The following is a 27,189-nucleotide window of genomic DNA, read 5'->3' as shown; positions in this document are numbered from 1 at the left end:
GGAATTCATCTCTTATGATTATGTCACGAAGGTTTACTTTGACATACAGGAAGTTAAACATCTGTTCCTTTAACATGTGTACTCGCATCTAACCTACAGGGAAGCTAGCTAGCCCCAACATACATTTGAAGATGGATATGCTTGCAATAGAAACCGGAACCACTGACATATTAAAACGCTTCGATACTATCTCAGACAAACACACATCCGACAAGATGGCTACTAACTCTTCCAAGCACTGCATTGTGTTCAATATTGTGTTGTACATAGTTCAAAGATCATCACGTTCGGCACTGACCTCTCAACGAACCTAAAAAAAAAACTGAGAGATCTGCAGTATCAGTAAAAACAGACGACAGTATAATTCCTGCCATCCCACACCCTTAGAGAACAACCTAAAATGAGCCCATCAAACTTGTTAGAAATCAACCCCTACCACTACCTTATCATATCTTCTCCTCCATCATACAAAGCGTTTTCACACAAATTGAGGAAATGATAAATAGTCAGGCAACTCAAAACCAAAATTTTCACTACGCAAAACGGTGCCAAGGTCCTGCAAATGCACACAGGAATCACACGTCGATAGAATCCCAACTTCGTCTTACAGGTGCGGTCCATCCCCATATTACAACTTCTGCTCCGCCACGTGGAAGGAGCCACCAACTTCAACCACGCCACTTTTTTGATCATTTTACACATACCAACACAAACATGAGATCCCCCAGATTACTGTATCGCCACAGAATTGGGGGGGGGGGGGGGGGGGATATTTCACGTGCTGCGCTTCACCTAGTCATGCGATTGACCATCTTCCTGAAGCCCGACCTTTGCGCTCCAGCCCTGCTTGCCTGCAGCTCCGGACACCCACTCAGAACTTCACCCCTTGTTACAACCCACGAGACTGATTACTGCCAGATTGCATCGACATTTGATACTGCGGAATCGTCTGATGAGGAGCAAACATCATCCCCAGAGGAGATTGATGCCCATACGACTGTTGCATCATCTGCATCGACACAGGGATCCCTTGCTGATGCATGCTGCCATTCATTCCGATCATTCCACCCGGCATGCCTAAGGATCCAATTCCTCCTTGATTACTTTGGTTGCTCTCCTTTCCTGCTGAATGGTCTCCACCTTTAGTCACTGAAGTCTTCTCTCCCTCTAGCTCGCGATACTTATGTAGATACACCTTCAGGGGTTCTACGTAGTCCTCAAAACCTAGTGTACTCATAGCCCACAACAAGTCGTCTCCATTGATCGTCTTTCGTTTCTCCCTCTGACATTTATCCGACGCTTCACCTGCGACCGATGCAAAAAACGTCAAACTCGAGCCAAACCCAGACGAAAGTGGAATATTGCAGAAGGCCGATAGTGACTGTTCGACAATCAGGTGGAGAGAACTACGAGAGCTTCATTGCCGTCTTGTGGAAAAATTCACACTTTCAATCGCTCTCCATGAACTTAAAGCTCACTTCACATTCCCATTGCGTATTAATACAGCTTCTCATAGACAACCTGCCAATGCAACTAACGCTTCAAACATACTCGGAACTTAAATAGCAATAGCGGCCAGCGGGAAATTATTCATCATACCTAGGCACGCTGCTGCATTTACTAAAAGTAACCCTAGTCGCTGTATGAAGCTGAACAACGGATTGTTACTCTATTCAAAACCATACTTCTTAACCATGTTACAACTCTACAAAGGGAGGGTAAGGCATCCACATACCAGTGATGAAACTGATGAATTCGGATACGCATTCCTGCACTGTCTCCTTCGCGTCCTTTGAGATCTTTGCGTTGGACGGCAACGCTTTCTTCATGATCCGACTTACGTTTGCTATCGGTAGAAAACGATCCTGCTCTCTCACAGAAGCATCGTGGTCTCGATAGTGCCCCCCTCCAGACTCATTGTCCGAATGCGGGTCGTTCTCTGGTGATCCTGGGTTGTGGCCGTAGCTGTCAGCCATTCCTTCCACTATGGGCTACTTGATCGCTATGAAGGATGTGTTATCCTCTTTGTGAGCTAATTATGAGCACGTTCCGTTATGGATGGTGCGAATGTAATCTGATTTCTGCAGGCGCGAAAAGAACGCAAACATGTCAATGCCAAAAGCAGAGCTGCAGAGATTCGGAAAAAATGTAAGATCGAAATGCAGAAAAATTACACCAAATCAGAGTTGATTGTAGAAATACGTGCACAAGGGTATCTAAGAGAAAGAAAGTGCAATCAATATTCGACAGAGTATGATCATGCAGTGCTGAGTGATCAATTATACTGATGAAGCACAAATGCAGTTCTGGTTGCTTTATATGCTGCGGAAGATTACCAAGAAAATATTGAGAGCGATTTAGGTGATACAAGGCTATTCATGTGCCACACCCGATCAATACGGTGGCGATTATATAATGCTATAAATAGAATGAGGAGGCGTCAAAAAAAAATGGAAGCAAAAATCACAAACTCTTCACAACAACAACCTCACCAAAAAGCTTTCTCCACAATTATAACAATCCTCATCAGACACAAAACGATACTCTATTGTTTGAATTACAAGGCCTGATTCCTAATGATCAACCAACAAAGATATGAATATATTCCACAAGAATTGCACACAAAACCTTTCAACGTCACTCTGTGCAATAAATTCGTTCCGTTAAGTACAAGCCACGCACTAAATCTTTCATCCCTCGAATCTCAATCTTTCATACGTTGTTAAGGCAGAAAAGCAAGGAAGCACAACAGGACCAAAACTTCGTCTGCAAAAAGACACCGATCTTTCACGCGCAGCCATCCTGTTCTCGCTCACAACAATGCACGATCACAATTCAAATCGAAGCTCCAGACTCGCTCCTCCAGACACGCGCCAATACACTAGCAACGATCACACCCGAGACGAAACAGAAATGACCGACACAAAAGGTCGCATTCTCGAGACGCTTCTTGTTCCCCTGAGAGCAAGCTCCGAAAACCTCAATACGAACCAAACAGCGCAACGGAATCGACGCTGCAGACCTCAATCGAACGCACGCATCACCAGGGCAGGGACAAGCCAATCTGATGCTCCGGCACACGAGATCGAGCGAGACGCGAGCGCGATTGTGCTCCTGGGGTTCGTCGACAAGGCGGACGGAGACAGGGCGACGAGAGAAGGCCAAGAGCAAAATGGATACGACCGGGTGACCTAGAAAATCCGCAACAAACAGTTTCCGGATCACTACCGCACCGAGATTTGCCTTGCAACCGAACACAATTGAAAGAGTGTCGAATATGAAAATTCTCCACCTCCTCCTCCTCCTCCTTCTTCTTCTTCGCAAAGCTCGCTCTCTCTCGGTCGCTCTCTCACTCTCGTTCTGCTTTTCTGCGCCTTTGCTTCCGGCGCCTTTGCGATTCTCCGCCCTGCAGGCTGCTTCCAGAGGTCCGTTCACAACGCGAGCGGAGGTAGGTGAACCTGTTTTCTCCAGATCCTGTTCACACTGCGAGGTCCACCGTGATGGAGAGGCGAGTTGAGGACGAGCGGGGTCGATGATGTGAAAATGATCCTTTAAAACTTTGGTCCCACGGGTTACTTTTACTTTTAAAGGACTTTAGGTTTTTTTCAACAAATGTGTGCATGTGTGTGTGTATGTATGTTGATATATACAAAGAATGAGTTTTTCCGTAGTTTATAGTCTGAAAAGCAGCGTTGATTTTTGATGCAAAGTGGTTCGGCATATTTCTTTACATCCTGTGGCACGACAAAAGTATACACACCCCAATTGAAGTAGGTTCAAAATAAAAATACATAATGAAATAGGTAAAACTGCTTTTTATTTATAAAGATGAATAAAAATAAAAATAAAAATGTTCATACGTTTATTTTTTCGTATTTTCACTCAAAAAATTATTTTTTACAAATATTTTAAAGTTCTATGATAATCAAAAAAGATAAAAAATAATAAGTCATAAATTACTGAATGCTTAATAATAATAATAATAATAATAATATGTTGTGAAAAAGTGAAAGAAACGAAAAAATAAGAAAATAAAATTTGAGAACACGGTTCCTTGTAAATTATCATATGGAACGTTCTTTTGGTTATAAAGTTTTTAAAAATTGTATGTGTTAAATTGACTTTGAATAATTTTGTAATGTGTCTAAAAGTATATTTAATATTAGGTTTCCTGATATTAAAGTTTGAAAACTTTAAAATTTTAAATGAGTATTAGCATATTATGTTTTTATACCAGTAAAGTACAATGAATGTTTATCATCAAAATTCAGGACATAACTTCCATAAAAACTAAATCTGTGTAAGTAATGAAAGTATTCAACTTGAAAATTCGGACAATAATAAATACAGAACGTTAAAAACATCTGTCTATTGCTTTTTAAATAGCATAGTATTAAAAACTTCAATAAAAAAAACTATTATAATATTTTAGATTCATTTCTTCAATAAATTCATTCATCAACATCCAACATTCAACATTCATCTGTATCCAACTCCCACGCTCTCACGTCGGGGCGGCACAATGTGTGGAGCTTCTCCACGAAGCCTTCCCAGTTTCAAACGAGGCTCTGGGCTAGTTCGTATTTTGCGCATTCTTCTGAGCTGTTTCATGCGCGTTGCATTGTTGTGTTTGTGTGCATGTGTGTGTGTGTGTGTGTGCGTGCGTGCGCGCGACAGAGAGAGTGTGAGAGAGTGAGTGGATTGTAGTAATGTAATTTTGTGCCAGCATGCTTTTTCTTCAATTAGAGTACAGATTTGGCATGATTTGGTGCGACTTGGCACAGTAATTTGATGTTTTGTGGACTGAGACATAAATTTCTCGGGAGTTTGTGAGTGCTGACGAGGGTCAGATGTTCATTTGAGGGGAAAAGAATGCACAGCCGACTGTCCTTGCAGGAGCTTTTACTGTCCGGAGTTCCCTGCTCGTCGTCTTCATTCCCATCCAGCTGCCGAAGCAGCGCGAGTGGAGAAATTGGTCCCACTGAGACCAAAATTGTGTATGGTTCAACTTCGATTGTTCAGTGCAGTAGGGTATCTGCTTCTGCAGAGGGAGGGGTAGATGTGCCTGTAAATTGTCGCAAGCGGGAAGGTAAAGCTGCATTGATCACTGATGAGGCGAAGAGACGGAAGGTGTTCAAGGACTCCTGGTTCCTGGTGGGGCGCCTCCTGCTCTGGAATAGGACGGCGAGTTCACATCCAACCAATGGCTCGAATTCGATGGATTGTCTAGCCTTCTGCGATGGTGTGGCAGCTGTTTGCTGCACTGTTCAAACGCTTGAACTTGACCTACTAGGCCAGTATGTGCAGGTTTGCGTGGTTCATTTGTGCCAGCTCTGATATTCGGGTGTAGAAAAAATTATTCTCCTGTTTTTTTTGTGCATAAAAATTTAGTAAGTGTGCAGATGTTAACTCAGCAACCACTTTTAAAGTCATGTTCGATACCTTGGTATACTTAACCATGGATGATATGGTCCAGGTCAATTCCTGGACCTTTGTACCAGCGACTCGGCAGCCAGTTGAGACATCGAATGCGGAGGATGGATCTGCTGTTTCTCGATTGAAACGGACAAAGTGTCACGAAAACGCCAAGGTACAAGAATTTTGTGGGAATGTGCAGGTTTTGCCTCAAACTTCGGATTGCGGGGGTTGCCTCGAAATCCATAGTATGAAACTATTGGGTGAATCTTCTGCACCGACGGCCCAGGTTAGTGTACTTTTGCACAGTTGATCCCTTATTCTGGTGAAGTTTGAAATCTCACCCGCGTAACAAATATTGAGGGTGATATTCACCTTTGGTCTCTGTTTTCGCAGGTGTCCGATTTTCCCTCTCTCTGTCTCAGTCCTGCCGCGGCAAGAACACGCAACCTCGTCTTAGAAAGTCCGTTGGAGAAGACCGCACCAAGCAAACCTCGTTTGAGGGTCCAGGGTTTCCTGCATTGTATCAGCCCACCATTCATATTGCCTTCCAAATCTTCCTTACAAAATGCACCACTAATTACAGATGGGAGAACTTCAATTGGACAAGGTCCACCGAGGTCTCTATTTAAAGATAAGAGCGAATCAAGACTTCATACACATGGCCAGTGCATGCCAGGGTTTTTGGTAGAGCTATGTACTCATTGTCTCGGCAGTATGTGCCAGCCAACATACAACAATTTTCCCCAAGCTACTTGCAGTCATCTTCTGGATCGGGAGGTGGTTGACGCAAGGGAGGATGGAAGTGTTGCCATTTACTTCTCCGGTGCAGTTGCTTCTTGGCGTGCTGTATTGGGTGGGATGCTCGGAGATTGTGTTGCCATCAGTGGGTTGCGCAGAAAAACAATCCGGTTGGGTCCTGACAACAAGGAGTTCTGTATCCATGTCGCAACACGGACAAGCTTAGTGTTCTGTATTGGCTCTAATCGTGGCGTACAGGGGGAATTTAGATTGTGCAACCACATTAACAGTGGTAATTTTCAAAAGCGACCTGTGTATCATTCCAAATATTCGAGTCGTAACGGTGGTTCGTTCGAAGTGGCGAAATCACCGAGCCTCAGTCTTCAAGTCCTATCGAGGATAGAACGTAACAGTTAGGCGAGAAAGAGAGTTGGACAAGTTGGTGTGGACGAGATGCGACTTGGCAGAATTGTTAATCACTCGCATGAGTACTCGCATATGCTGAGAATTGAACCCATGTTGTGTTGAGTGTTGAGCGATTTGTGGAAGTGTTCTATATCATCAAAGCCGTGATGTAACTATTAACTTAAATGTCACGGTCATCCTGCACCTTTGCGCATGATACATGATTCTTGATACTTTTTAGTGATGTGTGATGCTAGGTTATCATGTCACTCTCATGGTAAAATCGTTGTGCGGATGACAAGAAATAACCTGTTTGTGCAGGTCTTCAATCTTATGTGGGAAAGATAACTAGTATTCCAATGCAAGACCAGCTCTTGGAACTAGATAATCGGGTGTGGCTTCTCCTGACCCACTATAAACATACACAAATACACGGGCTCCAAGTGGGAGCTCTGGTGAGTGTCTGGCTCTGTTGCATGCCTTCCTAAATCACGTTATGCTGAATTCTGAATTTCATGTCAAGCATTTTCTTATTACAAGCATGGTTGTGCAGGTAGCTGTAAGACATGCTCACCGAATGATTCTCAGCAGCGTCTCAGATAAAGTGTTGGTTCTGGGAGCTTGCTCACGATCTCATATCTGGGTGATTCTCCATTCCATTTCAAATGCAAGGTAAGCTGTTGCTATTTCTAAAGAGAGACGCTTTTTCTATTTGAGCTCAGTATAGACTTTATGAGGATAGGAATGCACAACTTTTAGGGTCAACTTCACCTGATCTCGATGGGTATGCCTTTATTATCCTTAACTCTTAAACTGTCATCAATATGTTTACAAGTTACCAGGGGATTAATTCAATATGACCTGTTCAGCATTAATGTACCACCAAAAATAACTTTATCTGCTTTATCTATTCTTGAATCATAGTGCGTGCCATGCTCTGACGGAACTGGTTCGTGAGTTTTGATTACCAATGTTTGGATTTTCAGGACACGGATCCCTCAACCCTTGCAAAGTCGCTTGACTAAATACATTGGAAGCCTTCCCTTTGTCTCAGCTTTCTGGTACATCAAAACTTCAATTAATTTTGAAGTAGTTTCATTGCTTTACAGAAATCTATTTGTTTTTGTAACAGGAACTTACGACATCTATGTGCACCATTTCTGGCAGGGCTCTACAGGTGATCATCAGTTTAACTTGCAAATTGCATGGATTGTATTCAGATAAGGAGCTCCTCGGTTCAAAGAAGGTTCGTCACAATGATGTTTTCTTGAAGTTAATGTTCATTCACCTTGTAGGTAGGTCTAACCTGTAAAAATGAACGGACAAAGGTGGGCTTGGTTACGTTGCTCCTCCTTCACCTTGTACCCAATTGTCTCAGCCTTGGCAATATCATATTTCGTGGCATGTGAACTGCAACGTGCGAGTTTTTAGCCATGTCCTTTAGAGTTAGCGGATTTCAAAGTTTGTGGTGGTTATGTGCAAGACTTCAGCATGCCGGCCTTATACGGAAAGTTCTACCATCAATGATGGCCGCACCTGCCACTTTGCACCGAGTAAGTAAATGGCTCTTTGTCCGTTCATTCTTTCTTATCAGATTTGTTTTTGAGAAAGGATGTACTTGACTGCTGAAAATAAATGTTTGATTTCTTTTTGTGGGTCTAAGTCTCTCACGTTGGTCAGGGCACAGGATGCTTTCAAGGAGTTTCTATTGCACGAGCAATTCTGTTCACTTGGAGATACCTCCGCATCAGCATTACTGTCTAAGGTACCCTCTAATCACGAGGTGATAACATGGATTACATTTATAATTTGGAGCAGTTTTTCTTTTTTGAAATAGGTCCAATCCTATCTAAATGTCCATCCATGAAAGTAGCTGAGCAGCATTGGGGAGATAGGAAACATATTAAATTTGATTTATTACGTTAAGGTGCGCATAGGTTCAGGTTGAATTACAAAACGTAACAGTAAACTTTTGAAGACTGCATTTGCAGTCAACAACTCCGGATCTTTATCCGTGAAGATGTTGACGCTCCATTCATGAATCTACTGACAATTACATTAAATTGCTTGGAGTAAGTGGTGTAAAATACCTTCTATTCTTATTTTTCAGGTTCCACCACTGTCAAACTTTTGTGAGCATGTGGAGACGTTGTGGGTTGATACGATCTTATCCAGCTGGCAAGAAGATGGTTTTAGCAACAATAGTGACGCGAAGCCAAGTGGTCAGACAGCTAGGATCTGCAAGCCGATGGTTACATTGATCCCCTGCTATATCCGGAATGTGCTCTCTAGTTCAAAACTGGGTGTTGTACTCGTAGGTTCTCTGAAGGTAATATCTGGAATCAAATTTATCTCACAAGTCCTCACTGTTTTTAACTGCTGACAAGGTTATTTATTTATTTATTTATTATATATATAGAGTAACTTACTGCTGGACCATAGCGATGCATATAAGATAACGTAATACAAGTGCAATCGTCCATATTGAAGTTGTGGGGGCTTTCAAATAACCTGATTGTTGCTATGTGCCTGCACACCTTTATATTTACTTATTTATTTGGTTACACATTTTCTGAAACTAATTTTGTAGTTCACGGATTCATTTTTACAGGTGTGTCAATCATCAGGGAAGCTTCAACTGATTGATGCAACAGGAGCTCTTGATGCCGTTGTTCCAGACCTTGGGTCTCTTACAAACTTGCATTGTTTTTACCAGGTGCCAGCCCGTTCAGTCTGAATTTGAAAGCATCAATTTGTCTTGAGAGAGTTGCTTATTTCGACATCCTGTTAATTGTAATGCTGTGCTCTTCGCACAATATTGTTGGAGCCAGTGAGTACAGTGACGTGCAGCTCATTTTGTAAGTATCTGCAAACATGTTGTAGGGTCTTGCACCGTGTAGTCAGTAACATACAGGACCATCTGTTCCTACAATATCTGTCCTTACGTGCAATTGTTGCGTCGTGTGGCTACCTTTGATTTTGACAAATACTGTGCTTCTGTTGTTTCAGATTGCTGAATATACACTGATCATGGAAGGCGATTATAAACCTTCAGACTTATCTCCAGAAGAGAAGGACAGCAATTTATTTTCACCACTTTCATGGTCTAGGTTGCTGAAAGGCTCAGTATTTAGGAAAAGGATACCTCAATCGATTTCGTATTATGTGCAATTCCATCTACATTATGCAAACCGCTTACAAGGCCTAGCTTGGCCTTCAGAAGTTCAAAATCACGTTACTCAAGCTGGTGTTGATCTTCCCAGCAGAAGCCATGTGAGGAAAGATGTTTACAAAGGAAAAGAGTTCAACATAGCACTCATTACCCATAAATGCCCGGCTAGACTGAAGGTGATTGTCGCTTTGTATTTCTTTCACCATCCTTGACGGTGATGCTTCGGACTATTCAAGAGATCAAAGCTTTACTAATAATGCGCTGTTTGCATGTAACAGTTTTCTGCAGACCAGGTAAACCAATGGGCGTTTGATGCTGAAGCCGTGCTTCTTCCCTACAACCTTTTGATTCATCAAGATAATGACGCCTGCAGTGATATTCCCAATTCGCCCTTACAAACTTTCGATCTAAATCTGAGTGGAGCGCACGGAGCGACGGAAATTTCAAATCATGCAGATGCACTTCAACTCCACAAACTTAAGGAATTGGGAGACAATACAACATGTGCGCACGGTTCATTTTTGCCTGTTTCGGGGTGTTTGATAGATTGTTATGTGTGTTGTCTGGTTGAACAACATCCCGGACCCAAGAATTATGGCAGTCAATCCTTTTGTACGTTGCCAGCGTCGCTGGTGGCAAGGATTTGTTCTGCAAGAACGTCTCTCTCAGGTTCATACTGTGCGACTAAGGAAGAACATTGGGCTAGACTGTCAGAGGCTAAACTGCAGAAAGTTGTGCTTGCAATCAACTGGAAATCACTTGAAATTAGTCAGGTAACAACATCCGCACTCTTATTGTTCTTGTTGAGGCTTGAGGTAATTTAATTTGATAACAATCTTAAATATCCTCAAATGAAGTTTTGCAAGCATTCACATTAACATGTGCACTTGCTAAGTGATCTAATTTGTTGCATTTTACACACTACAACAAAGCTGTTATTGTTCCTGCAGGTGTTGAATACAGGGGATTGGTGTCTGCTGTCCACCTCTCACGGCAACCTGCCACCAGTAAATTCTTCACAATTGAATAAAGCGTTTAAGAGAGTGGAGATTGACGCCAGTAACTCTCTCATCGGTCTTAATTGGAGATATACTACGGATTGTCAAATTGCAGACATGAAAAACTTGCCGCAGAACGGTTCGTTCAGCAAGAGAATGACTTCAACTTTCACTCCTCATAATGCCTCCGACTCAAAATATATCGGTTCAACAGGAAATGCTACTGAAAATGAAGGAAGTACTTTGAAAGTCGATATGGGAAGATGTTCTGGTTGTGATATTGAACCGATGGATGAAGACTCCAGGGGCTGTCAGTCCCAACTTGTTGATATGGTGCTGACCATGTCCAACACCTTAGGGGACGAGTTCAGACACTGGTCAACTTCGCTCGAAAGCAAGCTGATTCCGCAGAATTTAAGCGTTAGTGAGGCTCTTCAGCTTGCTCCATATGTTGGAGAGGTATGTGACACCCCAAATGTTGGATCATCCGGTATACACTCTTTGCAAGGGGAAATGGTGTCCATCCGAGGCGAACTTGTAGCAGTAAAGTGTTCGAACTGTCCTACTACAACGGTTGATGGCGAACATGAAGAGCCAATATTCTCGAGGCTCTCAGGTCGTTCACGGCGACAAAAGATACTCTGTTATCTCAAGGATCTGCGCACCGAGCAACTGGTAGGGTCAGGTTCATGCGTCGTATCATCAAAATATATTGTAGCTTGTTTAACCTAGGTAGGTTGTGTTTCAAGTTGCTGATATAAAGCCGATGATTTTGGTGATTGTATGTAGTAATCTGAGTACAATTAAAATTGCAGATCGGAGTTCAGATCAACTTCAACAGGTCTGCGAGACCTGTTGGATTTGGGCCTGGTGCTGTGGTATGCTTTCAAAGAATTCTTTTACGAAGGTTTGGATTGTCTATACTCGTCACGCGCCTCTGAACTGTTTTGATGAATTAGTTTAATTTATCTTGTTCATTGTGCTCCACATTTGTCCCTGGCTTTAACTTTTGTACATCATGTGTAGGGATCGAAAATTGCTCGTTGGTATGCCGACTACAAACGTGGTTATTGAAAGTGTGGAGAGAAGACGTCACCAATTGTCGCAGAGGAGACAATGGCTGAGGTCTGAGAGCTTGCTACGGCAAGAGCAAGATGACTACGCAGAGAATGCTGGTGATGTGGATTTTCTCAATGACTTCATTCGTGAAATGGAACCCAAAAAGAAGCACCTGAGAGTTCATTGCAATGTAAGCATTGTTTCTTTGTTGAATATTAGCTCACTGCTGGGAACGATTAGGTATCAATTTCGAGTCTATATTTCAGTTGAAACTCGATCGTGTCTCAATTTCAATCGCACTAATTTCAGGGCGTCACCGTGTTCAGAATGTAACTGTGCAAGAACTTGAACTGGATTGGCAAACAGAGAGAATTTTCTCTGCAGATACACTATCTGTGGTGGACGATATGATAGAGGATATTGCAGTCAAACGGGCCTGCTTCATTATAGGTCAGAATGATCTTTCGTGTATGCTGTACCTGCCCGAACCAGTTTGGAGCTTAAGAGTTATTATTCATATTGTTGGTTGAGGTGCCTAATTCAGCTGCTGATATTTCGTGATGCATGATAATATACACCAGTACACGTTCAAACCATCTGAGACATAATTGGCATCGTTGGTTGTAGATGACGGATCTGCAGTAGCTGAGTGTTGGGCCAGTGGAAATGAGGCAGCTATACTTCTTGGGTTGCATGGATCAGGAAGACATATGTCGCCTGTGTCTCCATCTATCATCTCGTTAGCACAGAATTTTTCCCTACATGGTGAACAGCAACTCACTCCGAGAACATCGTGGCCTCAAGTGCTCAGATGTCTGGTGCGAAAACACAAAAATATTTTTTTTCAAGGAAAGACCTCACAAGAAGACGCAGAGACCATTTCTTGGGTTGCCAAGGGTGCTAATGGTGATCTTGAAGAAAGCGATGCTTTGGTTTTGAGATTATTCTTGGAACAATCATGTCAACTTGGTCCAAAAGTGAGTGAACATAGGAGCTGATTTTTTTGTTTTTACTACGCTGTCGAATGTTCAAGTTGGGCTGGTGAACCCTTGTTCTAATACGCTGAAATTTTGTGCTGTCTAATGTGCAGATTGTGCATTGTTCCACAATGTCAAGTAAAGACATGTCAAAGTACTGTGAGGAGTCTCGCTCGAGGCAAAGTCTCTCTTGTGCTTTAGAAATGGTTAACCAATTTAGTAAACCTTGGCAAAAGCTTGTGGCCACAAAGGTGGACGTGCTAAATATTTGGGTTGAGCTTCAACATTTGGCCAGCTGTCTCGTTGTATAAAGTATAGGTTACGTAGATGTTAGTTTTGTAAGGAATTTTATTCTTTTACAACATTCCCAGCGATGTTTGTATTTTTCATTTTCACAAAGTAGTCTGTGGCCATTGAATCGTAATTTGGAAAGATATGAGATACACTTTATGTCATTCTGACCAAAGAGTGTATCCACTTTATCAATAATTCATGTTTCAATGCTGTCTTTGCCATCTTCAATTATATTGTCCAAAATAAACTTGAATCTCCAAGATTATTCCTGTTTGTGCATGAAACTTTATCCAAATTTTGTAAAGAACATATGGCAAGTGAAAAAAGATGACTTTGAATGTCTTAACTATGTTTTATTGATGTAAAGTTATAAACATTTTTAGATAGAAGCAAATGTATTGTGAAGCAGTTAGATTTTTGCAAGAATTAGAAAAAAGATTATCCTTGTGTATGTGTGTTTATATACACATATAAACCTTTGCCACAATACACTATTGATAAAATTGGTTTACTTTTCTTACATCTGTCTATCAAATCACCAAAAAAAGATGCTTTTGTGGATCAATTTTGTAATATTAAAAAAGAAAAATATCATATATACCCCTCAAATATGTTGAAATATCAAGAATATCTATGTGTTTTTGATAATAGCAAATGTATCCTCATTGGTGATAAGATATCACCATAATTCCTTGTTTAGTCATCATCTAAGCCCAAACTATGGGCCATACAATTTTTTTTGTGCCTCTTTTTAGCTTTTTGGAAAATGGAAAAATCTTACCTTTTCTTCTATCGATTTGCAAACCATGACTCACATTGCACATTCTTTGTGGCACCATCACTCTCCTCTCCCTTGCAACACTCTTCACCAAACTTACTTGTCACACAACTACTCTCGTTGCATTCCACTATTCCAAATCTTCTCGACTCTCTCTTTCTTTACTTCAATCTCCTTCACTTAACAACATCAACTCCTTGATGTGTTCTTGTACACTAGACCAACCAATGAGCTAGGCTGCATCTAAAACTCTTGCAAAATATAGTTGGAGCTATTGATTCATGAACACAACACAAGAGAGAGAGTATGGTGTGGTTATGCCATTCTTAAAGCATAAAGCAATAGAGGTGTGATATTGTGAGGGTGCAAGTCCGTTGAACTAAATGCACCTAAACTAGCCTCTAGGCAAGCAAACTTCTTCTATTGCCCAAGTTACAACATGATCTTGCAAGATTGACAAAACACTCTAAAAGCAAGCCTCGTCTATATTTATATTCCAGGTTAAAAAAGGATGTAACAAAATTTGTGCGGCTCTCAATCTTGGCCTTGAATGATGACTAAACAAGGAATGTTAGTGATACCTTATCACCATTGAGGGTACATTTTCTATTATCACAAATTTGAGGGATATATATGCTATCATGAAGAATACATGGGTATTCTTGATATTTTAGCATATTTGAAGGGTATATATGATATTTTCTCTAAACTATTGTTACATACATTTTATTTTGATTTGATTTGATTTGATTTTTTTATATTTGAAATACATATCTAATACTATTTTATTTATTTATTTATATTTCATGAAGTTATTTTCATTTAAAGAAAATTTTAATAATTTTTGTTAACACCAACGTATGTAGAAACACTTGACTAAATCTGCATAATTATCTCACTTCATAAACATATGCTATAAGAGTTTTTTAGTTGAATTTGTATAGATGTTAGACAACAAGTTTTAAGAAGAGTACATATGAATTTTAACCCATGAAACTAATTTTTTTGACCTTATAAAAAAAACATTTGAAGATTTTTATCACATCTAATATTTTAACATACATAAAGACAAAATGGGATGACAAAATGTGCCATGGATGACATTATGCCAAGGTTTGTTAAACTTCTTGAATAGTGTAGTTCAGATTCAATAAATCATGTCAAAACAACATTAATAATTTGTAAAATACACATTACTAGAAGACAAAATGAAATATTTCTTTTAAAATCTTTTTTTAAATTTTTGTTGTGATTATTGGGTATGGAATAAATACAGCTAAAATTAATCAACTCAAGTTGCAGACATCTTTTACCACATGTCAACAACAGAAGTAAATGTATTATGTGAATTATTTTAGTGAGGCAAAGCTTCAATATTATAAAAACACTAATCACAGGAAGAAAGATGTGCAACCAAGCTCCATAAATTCGATCAAAATGCTTTCCTCCATAAAAATCGAGAGGTCCTTAGCATTCAAGTTGTGGGGCATAGAACGCAACAATGAATCAGTCTGTGTGTTGCATCGTACAGTAGAAAACTGGACACAATGGCCTCACAATACAACTACGCATTGACTGAAAACAATAGCAAACCAACATCTGGCTTTCTGAGTATTGTAATTTGCTTATTATACAAACATTTAAGGCATTAGCCTCTAGTTTGCCTTCATTAGAGACAAGATAACCACCCTGTATTGCTACGCTCTGTATAGGACTCTTACATCCTATACACAGACTACTCTTAAGATGGGATTGAAGCTTCAGTCTATACACTTGACTCGGCAAAATGTCCACAATAACCCATGTTTTGTGCCATTTACAACTGCTTATAGGTCTCGATCACTCAGTCCAGATTTTGGCGTGCCACCCAGCTGAGACATCGCAGGTCGTGTCAAAGGCTTTAATTCCTGCATAATGTCCGAGAAAGTGGGCCTCGATCTTGGATCCCTGAAAGCATTAGGAAATCAACCTTTAGCTAATGTAGACCAGGACTCAGCATGCAGACTGTTTGTACAGAAAAAAGTTACTGGCCTAGCGTCTGACAAGCCAGGACTACTCCGGCCTAAAGGATTCCGTGGTCCCAACGCAGTATACCCGAGGCCAGCAGAATCCGCCTGGGTTCAGCGTGACCAGGTTTACTTTCTTCAGAAACGTAGCAAGGTTCTGATCCACATTCACGAGAAGGTACCGAATGTGTTTGGTGCAACGCAGAAACCAAATCAGATGATTAAAAAGAAAACACGTAAATGAAACAACTCTACGAAAAAAGACTGGAACATACATGCGCCAGCATGCTTTGATGATATTGGAGACATTTGAATCAATGCTCTCGGGTATTGGAAGCCTTCTGTGCTGAAATCCAACAGCTCCCACAACCTGAATGCAGCTCAATAATCAGTAAGGTTTTCAAAATATAAAGTAGCAATGGGGTTTTGCAATTTGCAACATTAAGTCTGAAGAATGGTTTGCAAGAGGAATTTAGCCTTTGGGCACATCATTTTTACATCATATCCACCCGAACAAGAAATTATTGCTACGATATTGAAGTCAGCATGACGATGGGACTTAGTGGTTAAGAGTGGAATAGCATAGCACGTCAAATTTAACAAAGTTTCTTTGTAGTTTAGTGATGTAATGATAATGTTCAAGATTATTGGAAGCATAATCCCCTCTTCTTAATAATTTTCGCACAAAAGAAAAGTCAAGAAGACGAGCTTGAATTACAGTTTAGGAATCAGTCATAAGAGCTTCAAACTTTCAAATTCCGCTGTGTGCATAACCTACTCCAACAGGCGAAACAATTTGGGACGATCAAGGCCTAGTTGGCTACAGAAATGAAATAATAGGATTATCGCCCAGACCTGAATAGGATTCATTCCTGCCCAAGGTTGCTGGAGGGTAGCAAGTTCCCATAGGATGACCCCAAAACTGTACACATCCGACCTATACACCAGAATCAACCGTTACACATACAGCAATATCAGAATAGTAATAGATACATTGATCTTTAAGGTCCAACTTCTATACTGCAGAAGATAGGTCAGTTCGAAGGACATTGATTCTGACCTGCTAGAATATAATCAATACGAGGAGTAATTTGTCCAAAAATAAAGGCAACGATCACCGATTCACAGTAATTAGGGGACTGAAAAAATCCCCTACCATTTTCTATCACTTCTGGTTCGGCTCTGACACAAACAGTATCTGAACTAAAAGTTGCTGCTATAAAATCGGGAGGAAGGCGGGGGGTTTAAATAAATAAATAAATAAATAAATAGCCCAGGCTGTGTTCTTCCCAAAAGATACGTCAACAGACAATGATGTGAAAAGGCTTACTTTTCATCCGAGAGCTCATTTCGAAGCACTTCTGGTGCCATCCACTCCGGCTAAACAGAGGTGCAGGAAGAAACATCAGTAGGGAAACATTGTCGCATCTATAGCAGCATTAGCAGTTTGAGAGTCAAAGCAACCTTTGTTGTCTTCAAATAAATGCAAAAAGATATATCCTTCTTTTTCAGGAATAAAAGAGGGGCAAAAAAAGTCATAGATAAGTTTAAAATATACCGTTCCAGCGCTTGACTTTGATGTTAAAAATGTATTGTGCTTCAACCGAGACAGTCCGAAATCACAAACCTGCACAACTCCCAAAAATATAATCAGAATAAAACCACCAAACAATAGAGGTTGATCCAAGGAAAAAGGCACATGAATTTAACAGACTTCTTCACAGAAAGCAACGCCATTAGACCAACTTCTCATCGCATAAATGTGACTGGCAGCAATAGTCAGCACGACTAACCTTCACAGTCCAATTCTTATCAACCAATAGATTGGGTGATTTGAGGTCCCTATGTACAATTGGTGGTGAGGAACGATGTAGATAGTTCATTCCTTTGACCTACAAAATGAATGATATATCAATTTCATGACCCTACACTTCACCATTAAAAGCGTGCTCTGTCAAACTGGACAAAATCGATGTTCACCACTATTACTAACCTATGATGCGAGAAACGGTTTTTCCCAGAAATCCAAAAAGTTTGAAGTAAATAAGTAAGCAATATAGTTTTTGTTTACAAGATCCCACGAATTTCCAATTTTCCAAGAAACCAAAACCAAAATCTCAAACAAGTCGGGACGAAAGCTGACCACATCCAAGGCCATGCGAAGACGTCGACGCTCATCAAGCTCTCGATTGGGTCTATGTAGCAGCCTGTACAGACTCCCTCTACAATCACAGAACCAACATTCGATTAGCACTCCCAACACTCATCTGGCACATCTTACGTTCAAAAAAAATAGTGAAATCTTCGTGGGAATACATTATCACAATCTAAACAAGTTCTTGCATTCAGCAAATACCCTAGTTCGATATTCGTGTGACCAACCTTGGACAAAATTCTGTGATGATCGATAAATTGGGAGGTACTGTGACTGCTCCCATAAAGAGAACAACGTTAGGATGCCTCAGTCGCCTCATGATGGCCACCTAAAAACAAAAAATAGCACTAACTCAAGTAAAAACTTGTACTTCTGAGAAACGTGTGGGGCGCAAAACAATTTTTGGGTGCAACTTGAGACTTGCTAATATTTCCCAGAACAATAGTACCTGCGCCACGCCACGATGTCATTTGCTGGGAAGAAAACAATATTAAGGCATACTGCTCTATAATGTCTTTGCCACGATAAATCAATCTTCTATCAAGAATCTAAAGTTTAACACAATAAAATCCAGCATACCTCTCTCTTGAACTCTTCCAATGCCTCCACCTTTAAGTCCTGATCTAGGAAAACCTTCACAGCGACATCCTGCACCACCAACGACGTCGCTTTGAACAACTTGTAATCCAAGAACGCATGATCCAGCACAAAATACAGAATTAATTCCTTTTATCATACTTGGTTGGTATAGAAAGGATAGACAACTATGACAAGTATGTAAAAAAAAGCTCGGAAGCTTCTACAGAAGAGAACAAAAGCTACTCACCGAGCCTTGCCAATCAGCCCGATACACTTTACCATAAGAACCTGCGACAATTCGAAATACCGGCTGTTGAATTACAAGCTCGTCACATAGCAGAATCAAAGGCAAAGCATGGGATTAAACTTTAAAAGCCAAATCGGGGAAGGAATCTTCGAAAAAAACATGAAAAGATGAGGATAATTGTTCTCACATTTTTAAAAAAAGAACTAGCTTCTCACCATCCACATGAATCTATTGTGCAAGAGTACGAGCTGGCAGGTACATTCTTCCATCCCTACACTACTCGAACTGAATATATTAGAGCATTTTGTAACATCAGAATTCTGACTTAGACACGATAACGCACCTTGTCCTATACGTTCACCGATTATGAGGTCCTCCCATGGAATCTCAAACTCCCTCGCAAATTCTATTGCATTTTCAACCAATCTGTCTCTGGAGTACTTGCTTGATGATTCCTCTTCCTGACTACTTGAAGCTCCCCTTTCTGGTGGATGGACACGCCCAGCGACATCATCGGACTGTCCAGAACCCACCTCAGAATGCCTTGTCCGTCCTGCATCTTGGTTCTGACTAGGCTGTGAACTTTGAGAGCCATCGTACTGGCCACCTCTAAGATGATTTTCCATTGGTGAGCTGTTCTCCTTTTCCATTTCTCGTTCTCTAGCTATCTGTGCTACACTAGTCCGTTGGTCGAATTGTAAGGGAGTAAAATCGAAAGGTTGAGGAGCAACGTTTCCTCTAGGTGAAGGAATGCCTCCTCTCCTCGGACCCATGTTCTGAGAAGGTCCACGTGGGGAACTCAGGGAACCCTGATCGATGTCAATCTTAATAGGAACTGTAGGCACAGCTGTGGTGCTGGGCACACTCAAGGTTGCATCAGAAGCACCTCCAACTTTTAGCCCACTTCCTGCTTCTTTATTTCCCACTTCAGAACGTGAGTAATGAAGTACTGAAACACTGCTCCCACCAAAAGGACCTTGCCTCTCAAACTGCAAGGGTGAAGCAATGACGGCAGGTGGAGCAGCTAGTCGTGAGTCAGGAGCCAGTATCTGCCCAGGCTTGACTAGAAGATCGACCATCCATTCCCTGAAAATAAGTAAGTAGTTGATTAAATATATAATTATCAACAAACAAATATAAGTGCATCCTTAGAAGCAGATTACAAACACTAGAGTCACTATGTCATTTACTATCTCAATAAACATCAAGCAAACACAATCCATCATAACCACACCCGCATCATTCATACTTACGAGTTCCCACCAAAAAGCATGTTTGGACATTCCTTTCATTCAAGAGAGAGCGTAATACCTATCATCTCCACATTTAACAACCACCATTGCATCGTCCTCTTTGCCACAGTACGAAGATCCACGAACCAGACGACATGGCAGTCCGACACTATCTGCCATCACCTGTGCTCATGCGAAGCCACGATATTACTGCCAACTAAACACAGACTTCCACAAACCATGCCCCTATAATTCACATCCAAGGAATGCCATAGGGTTATACCTTGAACAGCAGTGCTCTATGTCTCCCCAAGCCACATTTCAGCATTCCAATGGGAAGCACTAGACTTCCAAGCAGTAGGGTCATTTTGGAGGTATTAGTTCGCCATGTCTCAGCTAAAGCCTCATCCGAAACTGCAGAACCACCCATTTGAATTGCCACCATCTGAGCCAACTTGGCTGCTAGATCCAGAACTTCTTGGGATTCATATGCAAGTGACACAGCCTTGTCCTCAAGCTCCCGAAGGTGTGGATCTCCATTTCTGTCTACGAGGACAACCTCGAACTCTGCCTCTGCAGGGTTGACACTCCTAAGCGACTCCAATGGAGGCATGCGCCCAAGTTCATTGGAATCTGTGCACATGGACCATACGTAGGGGCTCATGCCCCAAATCTCATAAAAGCCATCCTCGATACGATCTTCATAACCTAAGCAGTTGCTAACCTGCAATAAAATTAAATACGTTATATCCAATTCAGTCAGAAACTTTCACTTCAACCAAGATCCAGCAGCATCCGCACTGCCCATGCATACTCGACAAATACACTGAAAGCAAACAGTAACTACCATGGCTGATCCATAGTGTGGATGTGCTTTGGTGAGACCACTTAACGGGGCAGTAGAACGGCATGTTACTAATAGATTGGCGAGTGCTCAAGATGTCTTCTGAGCGTTGAAGCATCGACCACTTGAATCCCAATTTCAGTATTACGATGGCAGTATGCAGAAGTAATATAATAACTATTAATGGAATATAGTTGGCAAGAAAACCACTCACCCAATACCGGTAAGCTGTGGATTCTACACGGCTAACACCTGGCACTAGCCGCGCGCTCCCCAATGGACCCCTTTTGTTTGCAGATAAGTCTGGGTCATCAACTGCAGCGGCCTCCGCTGCAACTCGCAATGCTAGGGCCAACTGAAGCTGGAAATCCTCCTCAGCTTGCTGAAAATTCACTCCTCCTGAAGGCCCAATCCATGCATTCCATGCGGTGCTTTCGGCCGAGCTTCCCTGTACGGAAGCGATGTTAGGGCTCCCTGATACAGAATTTGCTGCACTTCCACTGGATGTCCGAGAAAGCACCTGAGCCAGAGCCAATACGTATTTCAAGGCGGACGGACTACAAGTCACCCTACATTAAATAAACGGTGCAAAAGCAGGTGTCGATGACGACTATCTTTCTTGTGGATATGCCACCTCCAAATTTGAACTGGGATCAGCGATGTTAATGCAAAATTACTCGGAAGAGGTGCAGCTGTTGCAGTCAGTCTGCATAGCATTATCTCGTGAACTTAAACTCTACAGGTCTCGAACATCACTACATTTTTTCATCATTCACTCCTTCAACTTCTAGCTATGCCCCGGGTGCCACTGAAGAAATATACGATAATAACCTCCACGCAATAAAAGGCAGTTAATGCGTGCTGAAACACTGCCGCTAAAACTGAACCAACAGTTTGAATTCAGTATGCAACATCGCAAGTACATATCATTCGCAAAAGGCTTCCACACCGGCATGAATGGGCTTGAAAAGATCTAAAAGGACAACGAATACCATAAATATAGCTATTACCGGACAGGATGAAACCTAAAATAAGGAGCAACAGCCGAGAATAAAAACTACTGACGAATCCTTAGGTCCACTTTGTCAAAGCTTAGTCTCATGTGTATAGCGTGCTAAGCCTTCAAACCGATTGCTCTAGTCTCAGAGCCGACGAATGCACCTACACTCGATAGGCTTGTAGAAACCATCAACTACCATAAACGCACTTAACTATATTAAAATCGTCAGCACAAGTGTGACCTTACGAATATATTCCTAGATGAAAACGCTACGGAAATCCATAACAAAGAAAACAAACCGCAATATTAATTCGGAAAAAATCATAAAGTAGATTCATAAAACCAATACAAATGACAATTGACTTCATTTCAGCGTTTACTTCCTTCTCGGTTTCAGTACAAAAAGAACCACCTACGACAAGCAACAACACATGTAACCTATAAATTCTGGAAGCTTCGAAAGGTCCCATCCACATTAACAAGCTAGTATAAATGTTCAACGTGAAAAAAACGTACAAGACCAACTACAAAAACGAAACTCGAACCTTTTTCAACGGCTTGACCATGTTGTGATTCCTAAACAACGTTGCTACTGATGAAAATCCTTCAAATTCCATTTGCAAGTCCCTATCCTTAAGGTTGGCTAAAATTTCGAGGAATTTAAACTTGCTTAACGAAATTCCGTAGAAGTTTCTCAATGACACAAAAGGATAATACATATCTGCTTTTGACAAAGTCGGCTAGAGCTAAAACTCAAGTAACCATCACAGGACAGTACCAAAAGTTTCTTGGCGGTCTAGGAAAATCTAAGAAAGGACAGAGGAGTGAGGAGCAACGTCATTTAGGATGAACACGCACACGAACAAGCAAAAGGAAGGGAATTCTGGCATACCTGAAAACCTCCGAATTCCTCGTGTTCCCCCTCACCTCCCATAATGTAAGGTCCCCCACCATGACCGACCGCAACTAGAGGTAGTGCAAAACCGTCGACGTTACTTAAATCACCGGTTCTATATAAATCGTTGTGCATCCTACCCGCAACAGAACCATGCGACATACGTTCTCGCTCCTGAAGAAAATCATTAGGATCTTCGGACTCCCACGAATTTTGCCTTTCAGGAGGCCATCTAGGACCTGCGTCCTCTTCCTCCCGCCTCATTCCGGCGCCAATGTGTAGTTTCCGCAAGAGTTGTTCCACCGAACTACGCCCCAATTTCTGTTGAGATAGAGCTTAATGGAGTTAGGGCAATTTGTAGGGCGATAAGAAATTATCAGTAAGAAGAGGTCGTGAAATTTGCGAGGTGGGTATGTGACAAGGCGGGGTGCATTTACTTAAACCATCAACATCTGATTGATCCATCTTACTCTCGCCGCACATCATGTGTTCCACACTATCTTCTACATTTATCCCGCTATGCCAAGAGCTTGTAAGATATACAAAAACTTCAGCAATTCTTAAGCTGACCTCATCAACTCTATACACTAATAATTTGGACATTGTTTTAAAACTCATATTCCATCTGCGCAGTAGCTCGGACTGGTGAGATCTATTCTCCATGGCATTCCAAGCCGCACTCAACTAAAGCCAAGCTGACTCAAATTACCCGCAACACAAGCACCTCTCACCAACATCAGTAAGTAGAGAAGCACACGAGAAAATACAAAAGAGACACACCAGAAGGTTCTTCCCAGGTGCGTCACCATCGCTGGGATGATGTAAAGCACTCTTATTTGGTAAGTGAACTGCGTCCCCAACATTATTTTCGTCCGTTATCTTCCCAGTTCCTTCATCAAAATAGTTCCGGGCCATAAGTTCAGGCATACTATATGGCTCTGTACAAACTGAAATTCCACTGATTTTTTGGTCGTCGTCCAGGATAGGCTTCTGTGTCACCACCGTGTTCAAAATCGCATTATCTCTGCGAACACATGAGAATTGACCTATCCACACTTCCCCTTGTCCCACACGCATAATTGTATCTAAGGCAGCTGTCTTCGCGTTCGGAGGGACTATTAAATCCACCAAATTTCTACCCATAACCTCCCCCTCCTTGAATTGATACAACTGCTCTGCGGCTCGGTTCCTGAGCAATCACAATCAGTTATAACCAGCCAAATAAACTCCAAATTGAGCATACAACTCCTAAAGATCTCGGATTTAGCACGTATCGACTGTTCCTAAGACTGTCACAGTAGCACGTCCATGAGACTGGGGCTATCCGATTTCGGCGCCCTTAATCCCAACTCCAACATCTAAGAGACTGAGATTTTTGCTCGAGTCAAATGGGATTTCAACCGCAATACAAAAAATCCAAAACTACTCAAGAACTGCGAATTCAGAAAATCACCCATTTGACCCACCCCAATATGCTACCCGGCGTCACCCACATATACATCCCACCAAACCGGTCACCCCCTACCTTTCCACCAAAAAGGTCCAACAGTGCCCTACAGAGATCACCTATCCAAATCCAGGGCCCCAAAACCCACCAGCTAGTAATATTCCCGCGAAGATCGATGGAGACACATGGCTGGCTGGGATTCTGCACCGTACTCTGCTGCTTCGTGCTCCCAGCCCTCCCAAATAAGGATCCCGAAGGACCACTTCCACCACCACCACTCCCACTAAAGGAAGACGGGCGGGAGTATTGCGCTAAAGGCATGGCTAACACACTACGGCGCTGCTGCGGCGGCGGCTGCTGCAGCACCTGCCCCTGCTCCTGATGAAATCGCTCCCGCGAACTCTGCGCCGAATGACCCCGTCTCAACTCCCTCACGCGCGCATCATCGTCCCCGCTACTCATCCGGTGATCCCGCTCCGCGTCTACTCCTCCTCCCGCTCCAGCGCCCCGCGCCCTGCCTCAACCCGAAAAACGCCCCCAATCCCACGAAATCTTTCCAAAACCCAGCCCAGTCCTCGCGACGCTACGTCCACTGTCCACCGAACCCCACGACCCACATGCATCCACAACAACGCGCGTCTCGCAGGTTTTGTATCTCATACCGTCAGCGTCGCGATGTGCGTGCAAATCTGGGTGTGACCTGGAGCTACAGCATCAACCATAACAACAACACCAACACCAAAGGTAGAAGAAGTAGGAAGAAGACAAAAGGAAGAAAGGAGAAGGAGAAGGGTGCGAAATGGCCTTCTGTGCTGCCATTGCTGTGGCCTTTGCCCTCGCCCACCCCCCCCCCCCCTAACTCCCCCGACCCAGCCCAGCCCATCCCAGCTCCTTTCCTTTGCTTATCTTTCCTTGTCTTTCCTTTCCTTTCCTTCCCCTTTCTTTCCAAATCCCTTGGTGTTTGTTGTCCCCTGCCCGCCTGCCCGTCTGCCCGCCCCCTACGACAGCTGTGCCACGCCATCGACCTGGGTACCTAAACCCTATTTGATCGAAGTGTGATACCCGAAACTTGAATTTTGTTGAATGTTTCTGTCTATTTTTATGAACTGTAGAATGTGGCTCTTGTGGGGGAAATAAAATTGAAGAGAGGGGGGGGGGGGGGTCCTTTTTTTTTTTTTTTCTTTTTCTGGGTTCTTTGGTGTTTGTTCACTTCTGAAATATCTGTAATTTGGAGTTTGGGAATGGAAATTTTGAGCAGTCTATATGTTTATATATATATATATATATATATACACATATATTCTGTTCTTATGAAACATGTTGAAGTCACACAATGATTGGTTTATGATTTGGATTTTTTTCATATTGATCTTGGGTTTTAGTAGTTAATTTATTAATTAGTAAATTGAAGAACTGCGAATAATTATACTAGTGTATCCTGACTGTTTTATGTTACTTGATTAACATTTATTTGGAAACTATGTCTTGTAATATACAAGTGTTTAATCATTAAAATGAATAAACAAGTGAAGAAAACATGTATTACTGGATATTTGATATCATGGCAAATTGATTGTAGTGATAAAATGTTTTGTTATCATAAAAAAAACATACGTACATACGTACATACACAAAAGGATCTGTTCAATGTATTTAGTGTCTAATATTTGTTTAAATACACATAAATAAACAAATGAAAACTCAAATTTTTCCTACCAAAATATTTTCCTCTTCTGCACTATTCATTATTAGTTATTTATAAGTAATGTTTTATTGAATCGATTTCATAGTTATTATTATTATTATTATTATTATTATTAACACCAAAGATATTATTTTCAGCCAATAAATACATGGGCAAGAATTGCACATATGTAAATGATTATATCTTCATCTCAAATTAGAGTATAGTACCATAACTTTATCAATTAAATTATGCATTTTATTCAATTTTTATATGAACAAGTTTTTGGTGTTTATCCTCAAAATCTTAATTGAAATCTCTACAAGCTTGGATACTATATATATATATATATAACAACAGATCAAGTTGTTCACAATTTTTCTTTCATTGTAAAATTACAAATTCATGACAAATTGTTAATGTATGTATGTGTATATATGTATAGTATAAATCTATTTCAAATATCCACAGATTTTTACTTCAATGAATATCTATTAAAAATTTCACATTTTTCACATGAAATTTTTGATAATCTAAATTAAAATTGAAATCTATATGAATAATTTCAAAGTAATCAACATAACAAAACAAATTCTTATTACCATAATTATGCCAAGATTTAAAAGACTTACAAGTCACAAAAAAAGTAAGATTAGAGACCAGAAGATCATAAACATTAGATGATTTAAGTCTTGTTTATAACTTTATGTTTTCTGTTTCATTTGTATTAAAAAAGAATCACTTTTTTTTATATAGTTTTATAGTCCTCCTTCTATTTTTTATTTTTCTATTTTAAAATTATGTACTTGTTTCATATGAAATATCATTAATAGAAATTTTGGCAAATTTCCAAAAGAATTCAATGAGCATGGAATACTTAAAAGGAAGCTAGGGTTGTTTGTTGTATGAAAGTATTAATGGCAGATATGGAAAAAGATTTGGTTAAGTTAAAATAATGTCCAATTGCTTTGTTAATTTTTGATATAATATCTTCATATTAAAAGTTATTATATAAAAAAACCAATTTATTAAATTATTTTTTAAATTACAATAATTTTCAATAAATAAATATACAAAAATAGATGATTTGAAAAAAAAAATTATAATTTTTTTTATTGATTAGAAAACTCCAAATAAAAATCTCAATGAAAACACAATGGTTATATAATTTTTTAATTTGTTTTACAAAAAATCATATTATTTTTCTATTCTTTGTCAATTAATCAATTTAGATGAATGTGATTTAATTATATAATTATTT

At 40.8% G+C, this 27,189-nt stretch overlaps 3 protein-coding genes across 12 annotated transcripts; 1 reads left to right on the top strand and 2 right to left on the bottom strand.

The window, feature by feature from the left end:
* Window positions 1-216: 216 nt before the first annotated feature.
* Window positions 217-3,421, bottom strand: LOC112290068 (nuclear transcription factor Y subunit B-3). 5 transcript variants are annotated; one of them, XM_024536026.3, is made up of 3 exons: window positions 3,293-3,421; window positions 1,736-2,081; window positions 217-1,305 (listed from the first exon to the last, which is right to left on the bottom strand). In XM_024536026.3, exons 2-3 carry the CDS (start codon window positions 1,974-1,976, stop codon window positions 890-892), a joined length of 657 nt encoding a protein of 218 aa, XP_024391794.1. In that variant the 5' UTR covers window positions 1,977-2,081; window positions 3,293-3,421; the 3' UTR covers window positions 217-889. The 5 variants fall into 5 exon arrangements, with proteins under 5 accessions (XP_024391794.1, XP_024391790.1, XP_024391791.1 ...); XM_024536022.3 differs by having other exon boundaries at window positions 3,234-3,377; XM_024536023.2 differs by having other exon boundaries at window positions 3,229-3,369.
* A 1,150-nt stretch (window positions 3,422-4,571) lies between these two features.
* On the top strand, window positions 4,572-13,289 carry LOC112289841 (uncharacterized). 3 transcript variants are annotated; one of them, XM_024535489.3, is made up of 19 exons: window positions 4,572-5,307; window positions 5,477-5,704; window positions 5,812-6,448; window positions 6,883-7,016; window positions 7,115-7,233; window positions 7,548-7,622; window positions 7,729-7,807; window positions 8,052-8,114; window positions 8,249-8,326; window positions 8,672-8,890; window positions 9,173-9,277; window positions 9,571-9,909; window positions 10,012-10,506; window positions 10,684-11,406; window positions 11,547-11,638; window positions 11,758-11,980; window positions 12,117-12,240; window positions 12,418-12,767; window positions 12,881-13,289. In XM_024535489.3, exons 1-19 carry the CDS (start codon window positions 4,873-4,875, stop codon window positions 13,076-13,078), a joined length of 4,716 nt encoding a protein of 1,571 aa, XP_024391257.1. In that variant the 5' UTR covers window positions 4,572-4,872; the 3' UTR covers window positions 13,079-13,289. The 3 variants fall into 3 exon arrangements, 1 of the variants encoding a protein (XP_024391257.1); XR_016505682.1 differs by having other exon boundaries at window positions 4,724-5,307; window positions 11,547-11,609; XR_016505683.1 differs by lacking the exon at window positions 11,547-11,638 and having other exon boundaries at window positions 4,724-5,307.
* Window positions 13,290-15,410: 2,121 nt separating this feature from the next.
* Window positions 15,411-25,048, bottom strand: LOC112289529 (serine/threonine-protein kinase CTR1). 4 transcript variants are annotated; one of them, XR_016505684.1, is made up of 17 exons: window positions 24,393-25,042; window positions 23,578-23,986; window positions 22,795-23,118; window positions 21,117-21,422; window positions 20,342-20,782; window positions 20,138-20,241; window positions 19,170-19,912; window positions 18,827-18,867; window positions 18,580-18,648; window positions 18,228-18,448; window positions 17,989-18,067; window positions 17,639-17,737; window positions 17,404-17,472; window positions 17,176-17,225; window positions 16,701-16,782; window positions 16,121-16,215; window positions 15,411-15,786 (listed from the first exon to the last, which is right to left on the bottom strand). XR_016505684.1 is itself a non-coding variant. In XM_024534781.3 (17 exons), exons 1-17 carry the CDS (start codon window positions 24,704-24,706, stop codon window positions 15,666-15,668), a joined length of 3,447 nt encoding a protein of 1,148 aa, XP_024390549.1. In that variant the 5' UTR covers window positions 24,707-25,048; the 3' UTR covers window positions 15,411-15,665. The 4 variants fall into 4 exon arrangements, 2 of the variants coding, with proteins under 2 accessions (XP_024390549.1, XP_024390551.1); XR_016505685.1 differs by having other exon boundaries at window positions 21,117-21,350; XM_024534781.3 differs by having other exon boundaries at window positions 18,228-18,328; window positions 24,393-25,048.
* Window positions 25,049-27,189: the final 2,141 nt, after the last annotated feature.

Source organism: Physcomitrium patens, chromosome 12 (genome assembly GCF_059467195.1).
Source record: "Physcomitrium patens ecotype Gransden chromosome 12, ASM5946719v1, whole genome shotgun sequence".
Lineage (NCBI taxonomy): Eukaryota > Viridiplantae > Streptophyta > Bryopsida > Funariales > Funariaceae > Physcomitrium > Physcomitrium patens.
The sequence above is the reverse complement of the archived record's forward strand: the minus strand, read 5'-3'. Positions and strand labels throughout refer to the sequence as shown.

Bases quoted from the DNA above. Each gene is read 5' to 3' on its own strand.
- LOC112289529 (XM_024534781.3), bottom strand. From the start codon at position 24,706: ATGAGTAGCGGGGACGATGATGCGCGCGTGAGGGAGTTGAGACGGGGT. The intron at 19,913-20,137 runs GTATTACGCTCT...ACTTATTTTCAG, and splicing joins GTTAAATGTGGAGATGATAG to GGAATGGATGGTCGATCTTC. The intron at 18,329-18,579 runs GTATGCTGGATT...TTTTGTTTTTAG, and splicing joins TGGAAGAGTTCAAGAGAGAG to GTGGCCATCATGAGGCGACT.
- LOC112290068 (XM_024536026.3), bottom strand. From the start codon at position 1,976: ATGGCTGACAGCTACGGCCACAACCCAGGATCACCAGAGAACGACCCG. The intron at 1,306-1,735 runs GTATGTGGATGC...CATCGGTCGCAG, and splicing joins ATTCATCAGTTTCATCACTG to GTGAAGCGTCGGATAAATGT.
- LOC112289841 (XM_024535489.3), top strand. From the start codon at position 4,873: ATGCACAGCCGACTGTCCTTGCAGGAGCTTTTACTGTCCGGAGTTCCC. The intron at 7,234-7,547 runs GTAAGCTGTTGC...TTGGATTTTCAG, and splicing joins CATTCCATTTCAAATGCAAG to GACACGGATCCCTCAACCCT. The intron at 8,327-8,671 runs GTACCCTCTAAT...CTTATTTTTCAG, and splicing joins CATCAGCATTACTGTCTAAG to GTTCCACCACTGTCAAACTT.